We start from the raw sequence: 18,459 nt of genomic DNA on the forward strand, positions 1-18,459 counted from the left end.
GTTACTGCAGTAGAAAGTGAAGAAAGGCAAACCAAGATGAAAAAAAGTTAAAACAAGAATAAGACCAAAAGAGACAAGACGGAGGGAAGGCAGAGAAGGGGAGGGGGGAGGAGAAATGCGACACGGCGGGCAGGGGAGGGGGCGGAGCGGGGAGAGGGTGTGAAAGCAGCAGGGGCCTGGAGTGCGGCTGAGGGAACTGAAGAAATGCGACACGGCAGGCAGGGGAGGGGGCGGAGCGGGGGTGTGGGAGGGGTGCGCCTGAGGGAAAATACATGCAAGGCAGGCGGCTGGGGGCATGTGCACGCGCTTTTAAGCTCAATGCGCATGCGCATTGAGCTTGAATTTCACGGGCACTGCAAGGAATCGCCACGATTCCTTGCAAGTTGGTTAAAGACTGTTTAAGCCCCCATAGTCTCGCAAGCTCGATGCGCATGCGCATCGACAGACGAGACCTAAAAAGGCTGGGGAGGGAGGAGGAATGTTGGCCTTAATGTCTACGATTTTGTTGATAAAAAATGTGTTCAGTGAGTCGCACAGGGGTTGGGAGGGTACTGGCTTGGGTGTGGTCCGGTCTGAGGAGGCCAATTCGAAAACTGTGGCAAAGATTTCTCTAGGTTTGTTCTCTGCCCGGAGGATTTTATTCGAGAAGTAGCAGGTTTTGGCATCTAGGATGGCTTTCTTGTACTCAGCCTGGATAGAGGAGTACAGTAATTTGGTAGCAGTGCAGTACGTGCTTCTCCACGCCCGTTCTGCACGGCAGGTAGCCAGTTTTTTCTCCTTGAGTTCCGGGGTGAACCATTTGTTGACGTCGTGAGCGCGTCTTACTCTAATGCGTCCTAGGGGTGCCACCTGATCGCAGGCGTTAGATAGCCATTTATTAAGGGTTTCTGCCTGAAGCGGGATGGCCTGGTTCTCTGTGGTTGGACTAGAGACTAATAGGGAGGAGCAGAGTAGTGGGATATCTACTTTGCCCCAGTTGCGGGCCCAGGTGTTCTTGGGCAGGGGGGGTTTGATGGTCAGACTTGAGTCCAAGAGAAAGGTGATTAAGTGATGGTCAGACCACAGGCAAGGAGTAACAGTGGGAGTATGAATAGGGGTGTTGAGGGACCAAACTTGATCTAATATATGGCCCTGGATATGGGTAGGGGTGTGGATGTGGGATATAAAATTCAAGCTTTTAAGTGATTCCGTGAAATCTTTGGAAAGGGCATCTTCTGCCGATCGGATGGCCAGAAATTAGTCGCCAAGTACCAGGACTGCCGAGTTGTTGACGGCTAATGTGGCTAGAAGGTCCAGGAAGGCTGAGAGAAAGTGCGGCATATTTTTGGGAGGTCGATACATCAGAACACATGTGATAGGTGTCTGGAAGGAGTTAGTGAGCAACTAAATAGTCCACTTCTGGGATAGGGGGGTGGGGTAATAGTTGGAACTGTAGGTCTGAGCGGATGATCAGAGCCACTCCTCCTCCTGCTTTGCCGGGGGGTCGATCGGCCCGGAGGGCATAGTAAGAAGAGGGCAGGGCAGCGAGCAGGTTGGGCAGGGAATCCTGGCAGAACCAGGTTTCCGTAAGGAACAGATCAGGTTTCTGCATGTCCAAGAGAGTGAACAGGTCGAGGTGGTGCTTTACTGCCGACCGGGTGTTAAGTAGGTAAGCAGAGATTGTCGGTGAGGCACTTACTTGAAAGGCGGAGGGGCTAGTGCAGATGGAAGGTCGTGTTAACGAAGGCACGTGGGCTGGGAGAGAGGGCAGGGGATGAGTGTTTGAAATCCCGGCCTCTGTGATGTGGGCCAGCGCGGCTTGATTCAGGTCCCAGGGGCCTTGGCGGGCACATAATGTTTCCGGGGGATCAGAGACCAAATTGGCATGGTGTTGTGCCCCTGGCCCCGTCCGGTCGCGGACGGGGGCAGACGGGCTTACCTTAGGCGCGCCCGCTGCGCTTGTCCGCTGCATGTCCGGGAGATGCACATTTATAGGGAAAGAGGAGGGGCGTGGCCTCACGTCAGTGGGCGTGGCCTGTCTGTGATGGCGGCGACTAATTAGCCGACCCGCGGTAGTGCTAACCTCCGCGGGAGTTTCCTGTGTGCTGTTCCCAGGGGAAAGTGCCCAGCAAAGAGAGCAGGCAGGTAAGGTTAAAAGTGAACACAACATACAGATTTGTTAAAAATAACATGCGTTGCTCCCGGCTTCTGCCTCGGGAGTGTCAGTTTCCTCAAAGCGCGGGCTTGTAGTCAGCGCGGCTTTTGTAGGGCGTTTTTGAAAAAGGGGCGTGGCCGCACGTCAGTGGGCGTGGCCTGTGGGCTTGTCGGTGATGGCGGCGACTTATTAGCCGACCCGCGGCAGTGCTAACCTTCGCTGCACGGGAGTTTCCTGTGTGCTGTTCCCAGGGGAAAGAGCCCAGCAAAGAGAGCAGGCAGGTAAGGTTAAAAGTGAACACAACATACAGATTTGTTAAAAATACACAAGCGTTGCTCCCGGCTTCTGCCTCAGGAGTGGCAGTTTCCTCAAAGCGCGGGCTTGTAGTCCGCGTGGCTTTTGTAGGGCGTTTTCTAAAAAGGGGCGTGGCCTCGCGTCAGTGGGCGTGGCCTGTGTGCTTGTCAGTGATGGCGGCGACTAATTAGCCGACCCGCGGCAGTGCTAACCTCCGCAGCGCGTGAGTTTCCTGTGTGCTTAATTTATTCCCAGCTACTGGTAATTACTCTTGGCTGCATCCCAGTCCACCGTTATTTTGCACACCATACCACCTCAGTTTGGACCCAGAGATATGCAAACCTTTCTTGACCCTGCTCCAGTGGGAACAGTCTAGCCTGAACTGCCAGGCCATATCTTTCCTGAACAAGCACAAAAAAAAACAATACTGATTTGAATACAGCTTGTATTTAGTTAAGGAAGGACCTGGCCTAGCAGCTTGGGCTGGACTTTACCTATTGGAGCAGGACCAAGACTGATTTGCATATGGCTGGGTCCAAACAAAGGTGCACTTTGTCACCTTTACGAGTGACACTTAATCTTGTGAGTGAAACCAGTGCAATTTATGCAGGGTCTGGCACTTTCCTGGGTAGCCAAGGTAATCTGGACAGAATGATCATCTTGTGCTTTCATCTCCAAACTTTTACGCTTGTAACACTAGAAAATGGACAAGGTCGTAAACTAGTTTTCAATTTTTACAGATTTCTGAAACAGATACGTTTGGTACTGTGACACACAATACTCCAATTGGAACTGGATCTCTCAATCTCTGAAGGACCAATTTAAACCTTACTTTACTTAAAGCCCTTTTGACCTATTTAACTTACTGTGCTCATATCGGACTCCACTCAAGCTAATGAGAATTTACTCAGTGAGATATTCAGAGTCTTTGATGTGGCGAGTCAGAAGCTGATCGGGTCCAAATGGCACCCTATCAACGATAACTTGATAAAACTGTCAGACAGTGCCTCTTGGGTAAAGCTCCCAAAAATGGAAGGGCTAAGATGAGATGCAGTGATACAGGTTTATGGCACTGGTGTCACTATAAGCGAAACACTGCTTTGCCAGTACACTTCCTGCGTCTACTCAGGCCTTGGCACTAGTTGATGAAGGATAAATCATGTATGATTATAAAGTAGCAAAAGACTGTCTGAGTGGCCAGCTATGAAACAGAAATTGAAAATGAGTGAAGTTGATGTAACTTACCAAGAAAATCTAAGAAGCCAACTGGGGAGAAGTAACTCTGAAATTATGTGATTCACATTAAAGTTGTAAATGAGTATGAAGAAGATATCATAAGGAGAAAACAAAATATTTTTACGTGACCAGCTGGGCTACCAACTTGGATGTGTATAAACTTTAGCTACATTTTTTTAAACATTTTTCAACAGGACCATCGACCACTTTACCACCATCTTACACACAACCACCATCAAGCTCTGACATTGAGTCGATGAGGTAGAAGCAACCGCCTCAAGACTAGTGGTGGATTTTTTAGGGGAGCACACCAGACATTAATTTGTTATAAAGAACCAACATATACCAAAATATGACAAGAGGCGATTTCTGGGTTGCAAAGAACCAAAATTAAACCCCATCAAATCAGTTATTTACTGTCATTTCTTGTGTTCTAAAACGTCTGATGACTGACTAATACTTCTATCGAAGAAGCAGTTTCAAAATATATGAGCTAACATTACCTGATTAGGATGTTGTTATCTTCATCTTATAGCAATATTCGAATAATCATATTGTGAGGGGGTGGGCATCATACGCCCTCAAGGGCTTACTTAAACACAATCTAATATTCAATCAACACAGCATTATTTGAATACTTGGATCTTAAGATCCCTCTTTCCCTAAATTATGATACAGAAGTTGTCGGAACCCCAGATGCCAGACCCCTTAGGGTACATTAGGAAACTGTGGGGTGCATAGGAGGGAGGGGGCCTGAGGCAACAGACTGATGCTCTGGATGGGTGCCTCCCTTATTCACAGTATTGGGGCTGCAACAAATGTGAGGGGGTGGGGCAGATGTAGCAAAAACAACTTTCAGGATCCCAAGAATGAATACCTATGCACTGTGCCTATCTGATATCACCAGTGCAGTAAGTGATGTGCCTGCTAATGGTTGTAATGTTAAGTACTCCAGGGTAGGGCATGAGGACGCTTACTTTTATTTTCCAGTCTCAGAACATCTCAATCCATGTAACTGTGATACTGATTATTGAATGTTTAGTGTTCAGACCATAATAAGGTTTCTTTCAATCCATGCCTTGTTACGTTTACCCATTTCTTCGACAACAGTTCACCAAAATACAAGTGTGTGTTACATGATTTCAAAGGGCTAAGCTAGGGAGTTGGCCTTTGGTACTTTTTGACAAGGATTTGGGGGCTACTGGTCAGGATTTCTAAGCACCTTTTTATAGTGCTTGGTGTTCTGTTAGCTAAAAAGCATTCACGGGCACAACTTCAGTAAGGGAATCACGCTTACTGCATTAGATTTGTCTGTTTTTTTTCTTTGCTTTAGTACTTGCCAATAGATGTAGTTTAATTTCGTTTTTGCTCTATTTTAAATTGGTTGTCTTTTAAATTTCAATTTTCATGGCACCTCCCAGTAAAATTGTTAACCTCACCTCTGAATTATTTTCTTAGTTACATATGCCAAAGAAATAATACAAAAATCTGGATGGAAGGCTGTGGCAAATAGCTCTGTTAGCTGTAACTATGGAACTCGTATTCCATTTTGGGTGGTTGTTCCAGCCAGAACTGTATGTTGCTTAGGGGTTGTTTGCCTTTGATTGGCTCACTGAAACATCACTTCAGCTATGCACAGTTTTGATCCTGCAGCTAGGTGACTGAATAGGTAGTGAACCTAAGTAATAGGAATATCCTATTATGTCCTGCATGTTTTGTTTTGTGCTTTATGTATCTGGTAATAAGAAATACTACAATGCACACTTAATGTATTGATGTATTACATTTGTAGACATATCCAAGGTCCAAGATGATGAAGTTGGAGATGGAACAACATCGGTGACTGTTCTGGCAGCTGAACTGTTAAGGGTAACGAGCCTTTCATGTTAGTTTGTGCATTTTGATTGGTAGTAATGACACTTCAAGACCGCTAAATTCTACAAGTTTGATAGGTAATGAATCCCTTTGCTGCCGAATCTCAACTCCCTTGCCTCTCCTCAGTTAATTCTTTTAAAGTTCGGCTACTGTGTCCTCACAGCTTCATAACCTTTCTACCAAAAAAGGAATCCAGCCAAAATGTGGACACCCCCGACACCACACCCACGTTTTTTGAAAAATGGCATTCACATTTGTTTTTAATAAGCTACTGTGTTCATCTTTCCAGCTTCTAGGAACAAGAAAGTTAAAAAATGAATTAAAAACTTTTTTTAGTGGTAGTACATATATTTTTTTATGGTTTCTCCCTACTTGATGTTTGTCATAGAAACAGTTGTGAATGCTTCTGTCCTCATCAAGCGATACATTTCAGAAAAAAAGGCCAAATAAGTATGACACACCTGTTTAACAGGTCTCTCTAACAGTTTATCCCTTTTAGCTTAGATCCCATGTACTATTTGTGTATTTCCTTTTCATTCGTTTGATTTATTTTTTTGGGAACCCTTCCGTGTGGTAAGTGTACCAAATTTAAGTACGAGAGTTCAGGATAGTCTTAAGTTGCATGGTGGCAGTTGTGCCAACTGGGGTCTTTGCCTCTGGTGTCCTGCAAACCCTCAGATTGGGGTCAAGTAACTAATTTAATATTTAACTTTAAGGGATAGCCGGGCAGAGCCATCTCCGGCTAGAATCTCAAACTCGGCCTTGTAACAAATAGTATGCAATCAATCCATGTCCTCAGTGCTTTTGCTTTTAAAATAGGAAATACTTTAATACATGCTGTGAATAGCGTTAAAAATGGAAAATTACAAAACGGAAAATTGAAAAACCAGCAAACTAGGGGGTGCACACTAAAAAGGTGTCACAGAAGTCAACTGACTCCTTGTAAGCACACCTGGACACATGGATCTGAGCCCTCTTTAATGTTTTGTGTGCCAACAGCTCCTAACCACTAGAAAAACAATACTCCAATATTTGCCCACTTTGCAACATGTGCTATGCAGTTCTAAAATGCAACGCTGACTGGCTTTGTCACAAGATCCTCACACAGCAGCCTGAGTACTTCGAAAGACATTTCAGGTTGTTAGTACAATTATGAACACACTTTCCCTTTCGCTATGAAAAATCCATGTCTATCGGGTTCTACGGTTTTCCATAGTAAGCATTGCAAAACAATGAACATTTGAATAAAACTGGTCTTTTTACCTGTTGCATACAAATCTTTCTAAGCCCAGAAGTTAGCGACTCCCAGGCCATGCCACAAGGTCAGCCCTGGGAGGGCTTCAAATGTGTGTGTGTGTGTGTATGGGGGGGGGGGGGGGGGGGGGGGAAGGGAAGAGACTTCCTCCAAGATCCTAAATTGACTGCCTGAAGAGACTTTGGGCCCGATGTAGGTAATCCCAGATTACCGATTCTTAAATACCGAATCATACAGATTCGGTATTTAACCGCATCAGCGCTAGCGGTTTTCCCGCTGTGCGCTGACTTTTTTTAACCACTTCGACGCTGATGACGAGCTCAGCTAGTCATCAGTTGCGCCGCTCGCACGCTGATGACGAACGTGGCTTTTTAAAAAAAGCAGCGCAGCGCGAAAATCGTCGCAGCGCGCGTGCGGTTAAAATACCGCGTTACATGACGAGCTGAGCTCGTCATGAGCGTGCGAGCGGCGCAACTCATGACGAGCTCAGCTAGTCATGAGCGCGGAAGGGGTTAAGAACGGGCAAATGGGATGTAGGTCATTTTTCTTAAATAATTACCGAATCGGTAAGTTTCGGTAATTACCGATTGCCATTCATTCCTATGGACCTGGTGGCCCATAGGAATTAATGTCAATTACCAAATCGGTAAATACCGATTCAGTAAATGGGGGAACATTGAAGGGTGGCAGGGTGTCACTTTGACACCCTGTTGCACCCCTCAAATGTGTATGGGTGCACATGTTGCAGACATGCCCTAAGGGCATGTATGTCTGCAACATGGCACTGTTGGAAAAGCAAAAGAAATGCTTTTTCTAAGGTTTTCATTATTTACCACCAACTTCTAGTTGGTGGTAAATAACGAATCCTAAGATGGGAAAAGCACTCATTTGAGTGCTCCCTACACAGATTCGGTAATTTACCGATTCGGTATTTTTAAGAATCGGTAATTTACCGAATTCTTAAATACCGATTAATCTGAAATGAAGCCACCTACATATGAAAAGCCTAATTCCGGTCGGTAACGGACGAAATTCGGTAATTTCGGCCGTTACGGACCGGAATTAAGCTTCCTACATCTGGCCCTTTGTGCTTCAATCTGTGTAGAACGTCTTCATTTTTTTTTTTATTGTTATGCCTCTGTAAATTCAAAATCAGCTGTTGACAGAAGTTAGCTTAACGATGCTATGTATTTATCGCAGTGCAAACTTTGATAATGTGGGACTAGCCAAACTTTAAGGATGAACAATAGCATGGTAGGGCATCCCTGAAAGTATAAGCCGCCGCCTTCTATTTTTGTTCCCATTTATATATGTGTGTGTGTGTGTGTGTGTGTATGTATGTATATATATATATATATATATATATATATATATATAATATATATACACAAACTTAATAGAACATTATAGTAGAGAGAGACTACAATTGATGCCACTCCCACTTTTCTTACCATCTCAGCTTAATACACTGTACATTACAATTATTATTCAAGAACATATTTGCAGTTCTGAATGCTTGTGTTCATTCTCAGCACTTTTTAACAGGTGGTTTTGGAGAGGTGCCCAAATCTCCTTTTGCCTTCAGGCTACTGAGTAGTAGTTCTCTATAGAGTTCCAGCAACTCACTACAGTGGGGAGGCCATATAAGAACAGAGTTGGACTACCATCCTTTTTGCCAGAAGAAAATTGTTGTAACTCTTGATTAGTATTGGATTATTTTTATCGAAATTATATTCATCACATGAATAACTATATACTCGGTGTGCTTTTTTATTAGGAAGCTGAACTTCTGATTGCCAAGAAGTTTCACCCTCAGACTATCATAGCAGGCTGGAGGCAAGCTACCCAAGCTGCTAGAGAAGCTTTGCTGAAAGCGGCTGTGGATCATGGGTATATTATTTAGCAAATCCAAGTATTTTTTTACCGGATCTATGATATATACTGTAAATTTGTATTGCATCACAGATGTATGTTTATTTGAAAATGAGAAATATATAACTAAATTAGTCGTTTGAGATCCTTAATTTTGAACGTTGTCAATCAGTCATATATTGCAGATGTGCCCAGTCTTTTACTATAGAAGCAATGTTTGAAGGCCATTTTAACCTCCAATTGTTACCCCCCACAAAACAGATGTGTCCTTTGACCTTGTAACATAATCTTATAGTCCTGTGTTGCTTGGGCACAGTGTGGAGTTTTGTTCAAGTCATATCTTTGGTCACCACAGCTTAAATTATTTGTGGTTTGGATATTTTGCCTGAGGATTTAAAATGCTTGCCAAAGAATGAGTGGCTTCTTTTGAGGAAAGACATTTGATAATACATGCTAATCAGTTATTTTTGTGTTGCTGTTTATTTTAACATTTTAGGAATGATGATGAAAAATTTCAGAAAGACCTGCTAAATATTTCCAGGACCACACTGTCATCTAAGTTGCTTACTCATCATAAAGATCATTTTGCAAAACTGGCTGTAGAAGCAGTACTCCGACTCAAAGGTTCTGGCAATTTGGAAGCAATTCATGTTATAAAAAAACTAGGCGGAAGTCTTCTGGAATCATATCTTGATGAAGGTATGGTCGTTTCTGATCTATGGCTTTAGCCAAAACGTTTTGAGTTACTGAAATTATAAATATTATTTATTTTTAGGGCTTTCAGCCAGCCCTTTTCATCCAGTGTTCTGCTGTTAATGTCTTTAACATTTTTCTTCTGTCCCTGTACAGCATGCAGCATGGTCTAGTGGAAAGCCCACTTTAGACTTTGGCTTACCATACTGTAATCGCGTTATTGATTTTTCACAAGGAGCCTATCCACACACCAAATTGTTCACTTAATTGCCAGGGGCTACTCTTCCAAAAATATTTTTATAGCAATTACATTTTTTCAGAAGCGATAACAAAACAAATGATGACAAAGCGGAGAGGCTGGCAGCTAATGCCAAGTCTATTGGCTTTGCTAATGCTTGTTTATCCATGTTGGCTGGTATAAGTTGGCCATATATTACTCTCCTAGATTTATCCTAGTTAACCTTTTTGTAGCATGTGCCGTTGTATACACACATGCTCTGCTTACTCCTGCCATTTAGATTTGGGTGCAGATGAGCAAAGTGGGTTGTTTAGATCCCACATTATATCATCGTCCAGACAGGAGAAAGTGGATCCACTGTCTTAAGGCTTCAGAACATGTTTGAGTTGGCTCTTTAAAATTCAGCTTTCATACTCCTTTCCTTACAAATCCGTTGTGCAAAGTGATGACTCTCACAGCAAGTAGTGGCTTCAAGCAGAAGTACCCAAAACGTGGGTACAGTGAACTGTGAGCTCTCTGCTCACGGCTTTCCCCTCACCTTCCTGAAGCCATAATCTGAGACGGGCAGGCCCTGCCTATCAATTTCTTTACCTTGAAAAATAAGCTGTAGTCTGCTCTGCAACCCTACCATATAGCAAATGGCAGGGTTTAAGACTAACTAATCAGCCGTCCTTTGCATACAAGAACTTCATGGAGTTTCTAGAGGTATCCCTATCTCCGCCCTTTAATGTCTATCTCCAGCCACAGGAATTTAGGCATTACACTTCATCGGTTTTTGGTAAGCTGTTCCATCCTCCATAGTCTGCCATGCTAAATCAGGGACTTCCAAAATGTATCCCACTTGCCTCAGTACTCTGATTCACACAGCACTTTCTCTGCCAGCATCTGCGTGGGGGATATTAAGCATTAGCCCTAGTTACAGCCAGTGAACAGTCTTACTTTTAAGTTGATTGAAGTGTTCCTCTGCGCCCTTCATTAAGGGGCACTTTCCCCAGTACAATGACGTAGGGAGTTTCCGCCGAGGGCACCTGGATGGTGGTATTGGAGGGGCAGTATGCCAGCTGTGAGTGTTGAGATGCGGTGGTCAAATCTGAGCTGCTCCGGCTTTCCTGCTGGGTCGTCGTGCCAAGTGCTTGCCACCTAGAGTTAGACTTCGTGACCCTCGGAACATCGGGTAGGTTGGGAGTGTAGGATCGCAAAGGCGGTTGTGATAAAGCTGCCGATGAGACCTGGGCCTGTGCTTGAGCCTGAGATGTTGCCCCCCCCCCCGCTTTCTGCTGGCAATGGCGTCGCTGGGTAGAGTACTCAGACCTGCGTTTGGAGTGGTATGCTGGGGATCGAAGCGTCTGCTACTTATACTTGAATATACGGTATCCACTGATCACTTCAAAGAACCAACAGTTTGCTCTAGTGCAGAGATCGAGTATCAAACCCATTTAGGGCTGAAATCTTCCTTTCAAAGTCTTTGAAAGAATCCAAAAGACTGTCATAAGGGGTGTCCCTCATAACTTTAGGATAGACCGCTGGAGGTGTAGATGGGACATGCACACACTCTGGGAAAATCTTCCTGCTCGATTTGTTGACTGTGGGCAACCTCAGCGTGGAATTTCTGCGTCTGGTTCCCACCACATCCCTTTTCACTCATCCCAAGTCTCCTCCTCCTGCTATGAACTCGCCCCCTCACCCCCCCCACACAAGAAAAATATTCTAGATCTTTCACTCTTATATTTCTCCACTATCGTTTTCAATCAAAATAAGACTAACCTGTCCACATCTCAAATTTCGTATTTACTATACTAATTCATCACTAATCCTTTATGGGTTCCAGAGTAGCGTGCTACGCGCCCAAAAAAGCGTTTCAATAGGGGTAACCAGCGCTATATAAATGCAAACCTTTCCCCTCTTCTATCCGTCCGCTATCCTTCGCAATCCAAATAACTGACTAATATCCACCACTCAAATTACTTTCATATTTCACTATACTAATTCAACACTAATCCTTCATGGGTTCCGGAGTAGCGTGGTACTTGCTGTAAAAGCGCTTCGACGCCTCGTCAGGGTTAGTAAGCGCTATATAAATGCAATTACAATACAACACTGCTTCTATGCATGTGCTACACTTTCACTTATCATGCACTCATGATGTCCATGCAAGTGTTCTGAGTTTCACATAATAATGGAACTTTGCACCAGGTGGAACTTTGCACCAGGTGGATCAGATAACTGCACTCACTAACACGAAAAAATGCGTGGTCATGCAACAAATGTTTAAAAGCGGAATGCTGCCCCTACTGTTTTACATGACCTATACAGGGTAAGGACAGTAGTCCGCGGCGTAATATGGGAGGTGGGAAATTAGCTATGCAGGGAGGCGGGTTGCACCTCCAGGATAGTCACAACCCTAAGGTGGGCAGCCTGAAGTAAATACAAAATAATTCCACCTTATGTGTGGTAGAATTAAGAACTCTGGGACAAGGTTATGCCCACTCCCCACAGGAAATTGTTATCTAGGGGATGTAGTGACCCTCAAGGGTAGGTAGCCCATTTGCTACTATCCTTCACTACCCTTAGCGTCCTTAAGTGGAGTATTTAGGGGATCCCCTGATACCAGGAAATCCGATTTAACTACTGGGAACCAATGCAGAAAGAAGGACCGACGAGAGCGAGAACTGAAAACCTGCACCAAAGATTGGCATAAAACTCTGTGAGGTTGCTTGCACTTTGACCGCGCTGGACTGACGTCGCCAAACACTAACACTCTTCCCCCAAACCCTTGGATCACTGCCCAGCACCTCAACAGGGAAAGATCTCCCTTGGTGTAAAGGAGCTGCTCCACTGCATTTGCAGGCACCACAAAGCAGCTGCTGGTACACCATGTTGCTAGTCATTGAGCTCAACAAAGGAGCAGCGTTACAGGAAAAAGGTCTTTGTGCTCCAGGAAGTCAGATCTGCCCAGCCGAGAGGTGCCGTGGCCCTCAGGAGCCACCCAGCACCAATACCCTGGGAAACCTGAGCAGTTACAGCAGCCAAGGCTTGTTGGTGGTCTTGCTGCCCTGTTTCCCCTCTTTACCAGGTCCCCTAGACCGAGAGAGAGCCTCAGACCGACTGTAACAAGACATCACAAAGCACCCCTGCAAACATGTTCCCCAGCCCATGTCCGAGGGAGATGACGGTGCCAACATGGTCCTAAGACCCTCAGGAACTTGGAACTTGGCCAGACTGATTCACTACCCCCCCACCCCGTCGCCGCCTGAAGCCTCTTTGCAGGTACTGAGAGAGTCTACAGCGACGCAACCCCGCCAGACAAAGCCCCACAGCACACAGACCCCCCAGCCTGATTGAGAGTGGACCAATGGTATCCCTACATGCCCAAGACCTTCTAGACTTGAGCTCCCTGCTTGCAGCCTCTGCATTGGAACACCCCAGAGCCAACAGAGCTGACCTCTTTGTGCTGCCTTGGACCTTGCCCTATGTTTACCTCCAGTCCAGAAGAACAGCGCTGTATGTCATTGCGAAGTGATTAAATTCAGTATGTTTTACCCCATAGGTTAACATTACCACTTTAAACATTCATTACAGTGCATTTTCTAAGTACTTGATTATGATCTTGGTGTCTAAATTCATATTACATTTTTTTTATTTTTTATAAATAGGTGTTAGATTTCTTTATTGGGTGTGTCTCACTTACTGACTGTGTGTGCAGTAAATGCTTAACACTATCCTCTAAACCTAAACTGCTCGCCTACACTACCACAAAGGAGCATTTGTGATTATTATTGTAACCTCTGTAAACCAGTAAGGGTCGTCTGGACTCTCCGCACAGTGTACCTCATTTTGGTGCACTTTATAGAGATACAGCGATTACCTTAGTATGCAATGTGGCAAGTTCCATGCCCTTTGCTCTCATGAACTAGACCTAGCAAAAGAACAAAGGCACCACTCTTATTTCCAAGATAATGTCGACTCCCATGTTAATCATTCCATTTCTCTTTGACTTTATTCAGAATCTTTACTTTCTGGCAGAACGATCTTTGCACTAACAAGACATCAGGAGAATTGAAAAAAATTCTAACTATTCAAGAGCAAAAATATTCCACAGACAAAAGTGTGTAAACCACAAGCCTGCTCACTCAGGCAACTTACCAGAAGAAAGTCTTTTGTATAAACGTTGAAATCAAAAACCAAATACATCTTAATTAGTACCCCAAAATTCACTCTACTGGAGTTAAAGCTGCAACTACAGCTTTCTGAAGATCTCCATATGGTAGATTTCCTAAGATCATACATAAAGGTCAGGCCACACTAAACTTTGGAGGTACAGCATATTTCTCACTTATCTTCATAATTATTTCAATGGATGGGGTTGCTGCTCTGTTCACTACTTATAAACACAGATTGAGATCCTTGAAAGAAGATGGAACACTTGCATAATCCTAGTGCTCCTGCATTTGAATACCCAGTGAAATCAAAAGCAGCCCTTTACCGCAGGCCCCCCCCACACACACAATGAAAGAAAAGGGAATATATGTGTGCTCTGCCAGGATCTTAAGTATCCATACAAAAGGGGTGAAGCTACTAACAGGGCATGGTGATGTACTGGTGGAGTGTGCTTCTAAATAAATCTGAACTGTGCTTAACTCCCATTTTTCTTTTAAAAACAGATACATTCACATGTCACTTTTACTAATATAATAGTTTCAAAGTGTGAGTGGCTTCATGTATAAAAAGAAAATTAGTTCCATTTTGCCAATAAAGCCTTCTTAAGAAGGCAAAAATAATATTTTGAATGAAATGTTTAGTTTTTCTAAAGCAAAGTACTTATTTAAAATATTTTCACAGAGGTAAGTCAATTCAGGGCTTATTATTTCGATGGTGATTCCACTGAAGCAATGTTAGGATTAGTGGTAACCTTTCATTATTGCATCTTCATGCCAGAACGTAATTTTCCGGTTGATTTTCATGATTATTCCTACATTAGTTGTGAACCCCAAAAAAATTCTTGAACAAAGTTCTGCATCTGTAGTACTTGTTTTTTTAACATGTCCTTCAGATCTCCTCAGATTCACACATTACTAGAAACAAACACTTTAATCAGAAAGAATAAAAGACTCATTTATACTGTTTTCTTGTAAATTATGAAGCAAGCCGAGGCATTGGAAAGCAGACATAAATGCTTGGAATAAGTGTACAATGACATATTAGCAGAGTAGTCCATTTCAGGCAAGGGAACATGTATTCTGTGGCAGCAGTCATGCTTCCTAAATACCAATGGGACCAAGGGGAGAACAGATTGGCCAAATAGCAAAACATTAAAACAAACCCACCCCTTTTAAACAAGAGACAACCTACAACCTGCTGTAATAAAACATTCCCATAGGCAGTCTGACCAAAGTCTGCAGAATGCTTTAAGTTGTAGTAGTAGTAGTAGTAGTATATCAAGCATTCAAGCATGTACACAATTCCTTTGAGACAGTAGAGGGAAAACTTTATTAAGTAGGCTGCCAAACGTCTTTGAAACTGGTGGCATTCTTGCTGGCTGCCAAGAATGGTTTGGAAGAAAAAAGGCACCCTAGAACAGAAATGCAGGCATTATGTGTTCAACTATAGCTTATATACCATCATACATCTCACGTAAATAATTTTTATTTGTGGTTGTATGCCTTTTCCTCCAGCTTCTAAATGAACCATCTTTGCTTAGAATTAAGGGTAGGATGTATTTGCCAGAGTGACATTTGGAACTTCATGTTTCAGAGCTAAAATCGGGACGGGTCACATAAAATACCTGTAAGGGACTTGTGTTCCATTTCAGGTCTTAAATAAATCAAATGTTAAAAATATATCATGAGTAGAGCATTGCAGCAAATGTTTCAAACCTCTACAGCTAAAGATATGTAATATGGAGTGTCTGCATATCTTTGAGAGAGAACCACATCTTGAAGGGGGGGGCACCCTCTCCATTTGAGATCCGTGTACATTATGCAGAGATTGGGAATTTTACCTTGTGCCGCTAACCGTTCTTTTAAAAACAGGCAGTTTATGCCTGAAACCGTCAATGTGGAATTGGAAAGCAATTTATTTTTTTCTTCCATAGTAATTTCAGATCTTGTTTGATCAATACCATGTGCATCTGATGAACAACTAATTTGCTAAACTGGTTCCAACAACCTCTCATCAAATCAGACTTCACAAATTTTTCTGCCGCGAAGGATATTCACCAGGTTGACAAAACCAAGCTTATGAATATCCTTCATGGCAAAATTGTGCTTCAGTTTGTTTTTGCCAATCCTATTTCCCTTCATGTACTTTTGTGTTTTTTTTTCCCCAAGGGCCCAAGAAGGCTGGCTCAGCAGACATGCGCACTTAAGGAGTGCAAACCACTCCTTTCACTGCTCTGGCCATCCCCACCTCGTCCCGAGAGCCACTGACTGTAAATGGAAAATTAAAATGTTTATCAATATGTTATTATTTTATTTGACCTTTTGTTCAGTGGGGCGATGCTCCCCTTAGTGGAGGAGCCACCACTGGCCCTGACCTCTGTGTACAGGAGTCCCTCCTCCCACTGACAGCTATTTTTTCCCTGGTCAGCAGCTTGCTGTCTCAGGCTCTCAAGAGTGGGACAGGTCCTCTGTCTTTGGCACATATCTTCCCTAGAGGGGTCCCCCTTGGCCAAGGAGCTCTGCCGATTAAGGCCTAAGTTCCTGGGTCTCAGGTCCCCCTGAAGCCGACAGGTGGGGTTCCTTGAGGAAGAGGGTACCTGAGCTTGTCTGACTTGAAATCCGTTTCCAGGACTTACTCCAGTATTGGAAGCTTTCATAGATTCACATGCCTGAATCATTTCCCGTCGTCGAGACGGGAGTCTCCGGTAAATAAAAAAGCACTGCTTAGCAGTATAGCGAACTGAAAGAGGCCTAGGCCCATTTCCCTTTTGCAACCCATAACACGTGTTATGTAAAAAGGACCAAACTTTTCCGTGAACCAATCAATCACAGCTCCTCACCCTCTGGAACCCTCCTGAGAGAACCTCTTGCTCCTCAGATTTTCGCGCACTTGTGCATAAAACACTTTCCGTGCTGAATCCAAGGTGAGCCTCTTAGGGGAGGAAGGTGGGTTGCATGTGAATCTATGAAAGCTTCCAATACTGGAGATCTACAGTTGCAGGTAAGTAACTTGTTTTCTTACTCCAGTTATGGAGCTTTCATAGATTCACATGCCTGAATCAGAATATCATGTAAGACAGTATGAATTACATCATACACAGCGATAATAAAATGTGCCTTTGCAATCAAAAAAAAGGAAGGAGGGATGTAAAGGGGGCTCACCGTTATTGGATGATATTTCTCAGCACCGCTTCTCCCACTGCCAAATCTGTTTCTGCAGTCGCTTCTAAGCAGTAGTGCCTAGTGAAGGGGTGCGTAGATGTCCAGGTTGCTGCCCTGCAGATGTCCTGGATCGGCACTCCTGCAAATAACGCAGTGGATGTGGACACTCCCATCCAGCGGTCTATCCTTTTTGGGACAGGTAGTGTCTCCAGTTCAGTGCTCATTGGTCTTACTATGAAAGCTCCAAGCCTTCTTGGGATCCCAGTTTTAACCCTGGTACCCTCCCTTGGACTGTATTGTATGTGGTGCCAACCTCCAGTCAGGTTTCGTTTTTTTTTTTTTAGAGGACACTTTGTTTTTATCCTTCGACTGCCTGTTGGAAATGGCCCTTTTTACAGGATTATGCCCAAACTTTTTGCTTCTTTCTCTTATTTTTTACTAACCTGTTGGTTTTAGGACCCTGAGCACTGCTGATCAGTGCTAAAGTGCATATGCTGTGTAAATTGTGTCATGAATTGGTGTTTCCATGATTAGCATATTTGATTTACTAGGAAGTCCCTAGTACCATGCACTGAGAGTGACAGGGCCTGTAAATCAAATGCTACTAGTGGGCCTGTAGCGCTGATTGTGCCACCCACAGAAGTAGCTTTGTAAAGTTAACTCGGACCTGCCACTGCAGAGTTTGTAACTGCCATGTCGACTTGGTGAGTGCACCCACTTGCCTAGCCCTCATCTTCCCTTTTCTTACTTCTATGACACCCCTAGGGTAGGCTCAAGGTACCCCTGTGGGTAAGGTGCATGTGAAAGGTAGGACATGTCCTGGTAGTGAATTACAGTGCATTTAGTTTGTCACTGTGGAAAGGCTTTCTGCCCCATAGGGTAGAATGGGAGTTTATAACCTCATACAAATATAACTTTCCATTGGAACAAGGTAGGATAGTCAAGTTTAGTATGCATGAGCTCCGAATATAAAGATGCATCTTTTAGTTAAGATAATTTTTATATTGAAACTTGAAAATAGCACTTTTAGAAAGTGGGTATTTTCTAGCTTAGCCATCCTGTGTGCCTCTGCTGGTTTGTGGATTGAGTCAGTCTGGCTTTGGAGTGACAGGGGCTGGGGAGGTGCTTTCTCTCGGGCAGCCACGGGGGGGGGGGGGGGGGGGCGGTTGATGGGAGTCCTTCCTTTCATGAATGAGTCAGGGCTGGGCTGAATAGACCTGGGCTGTATTCAGAGTCCTGCCGTGCAGCTGCACCAGAGAGGACAGAACTGGTTATGGCTGTGCACAGTCTCTCCAACAAGAGGACAAAAAAGTTTGCTGTATAATTATTGGGGCCCTGACCCCAGGATTTTACATTACAGCTGAACGAAGGAACCTGTTAGGAAGAAGAGCTGGAAAAGCTGTCAGGAGGAACTGCCTCTGCTGCGTTCTCTGCTGCGTTCTCTGCTGCGTTCTCTGCTGCGTTCTCTGCTGCGTTCTCTGCTGCGTTCTCTGCTGCGTTCTCTGCTGCGTTCTCTTGCTGCTTCGGTCTTGGGCAGGGAAAG

General features: G+C 44.1%; 1 protein-coding gene across 1 annotated transcript in view; it reads left to right on the forward strand.

Moving 5' to 3' along the window:
• CCT2 (chaperonin containing TCP1 subunit 2) overlaps positions 1-18,459 on the forward strand; it is a 310,711-nt gene that overhangs the window by 94,238 nt on the left and 198,014 nt on the right. The window contains exons 5-7 of the mRNA XM_078678105.1: positions 5,457-5,533; positions 8,572-8,684; positions 9,163-9,365. Coding sequence (XP_078534231.1) covers positions 5,457-5,533; positions 8,572-8,684; positions 9,163-9,365 — 393 coding nt within the window. The remainder of the gene's footprint in view (positions 1-5,456; positions 5,534-8,571; positions 8,685-9,162; positions 9,366-18,459) is intronic.

Source organism: Lissotriton helveticus, chromosome 1_1 (genome assembly GCF_964261635.1).
Source record: "Lissotriton helveticus chromosome 1_1, aLisHel1.1, whole genome shotgun sequence".
Classification (NCBI taxonomy): domain Eukaryota; kingdom Metazoa; phylum Chordata; class Amphibia; order Caudata; family Salamandridae; genus Lissotriton; species Lissotriton helveticus.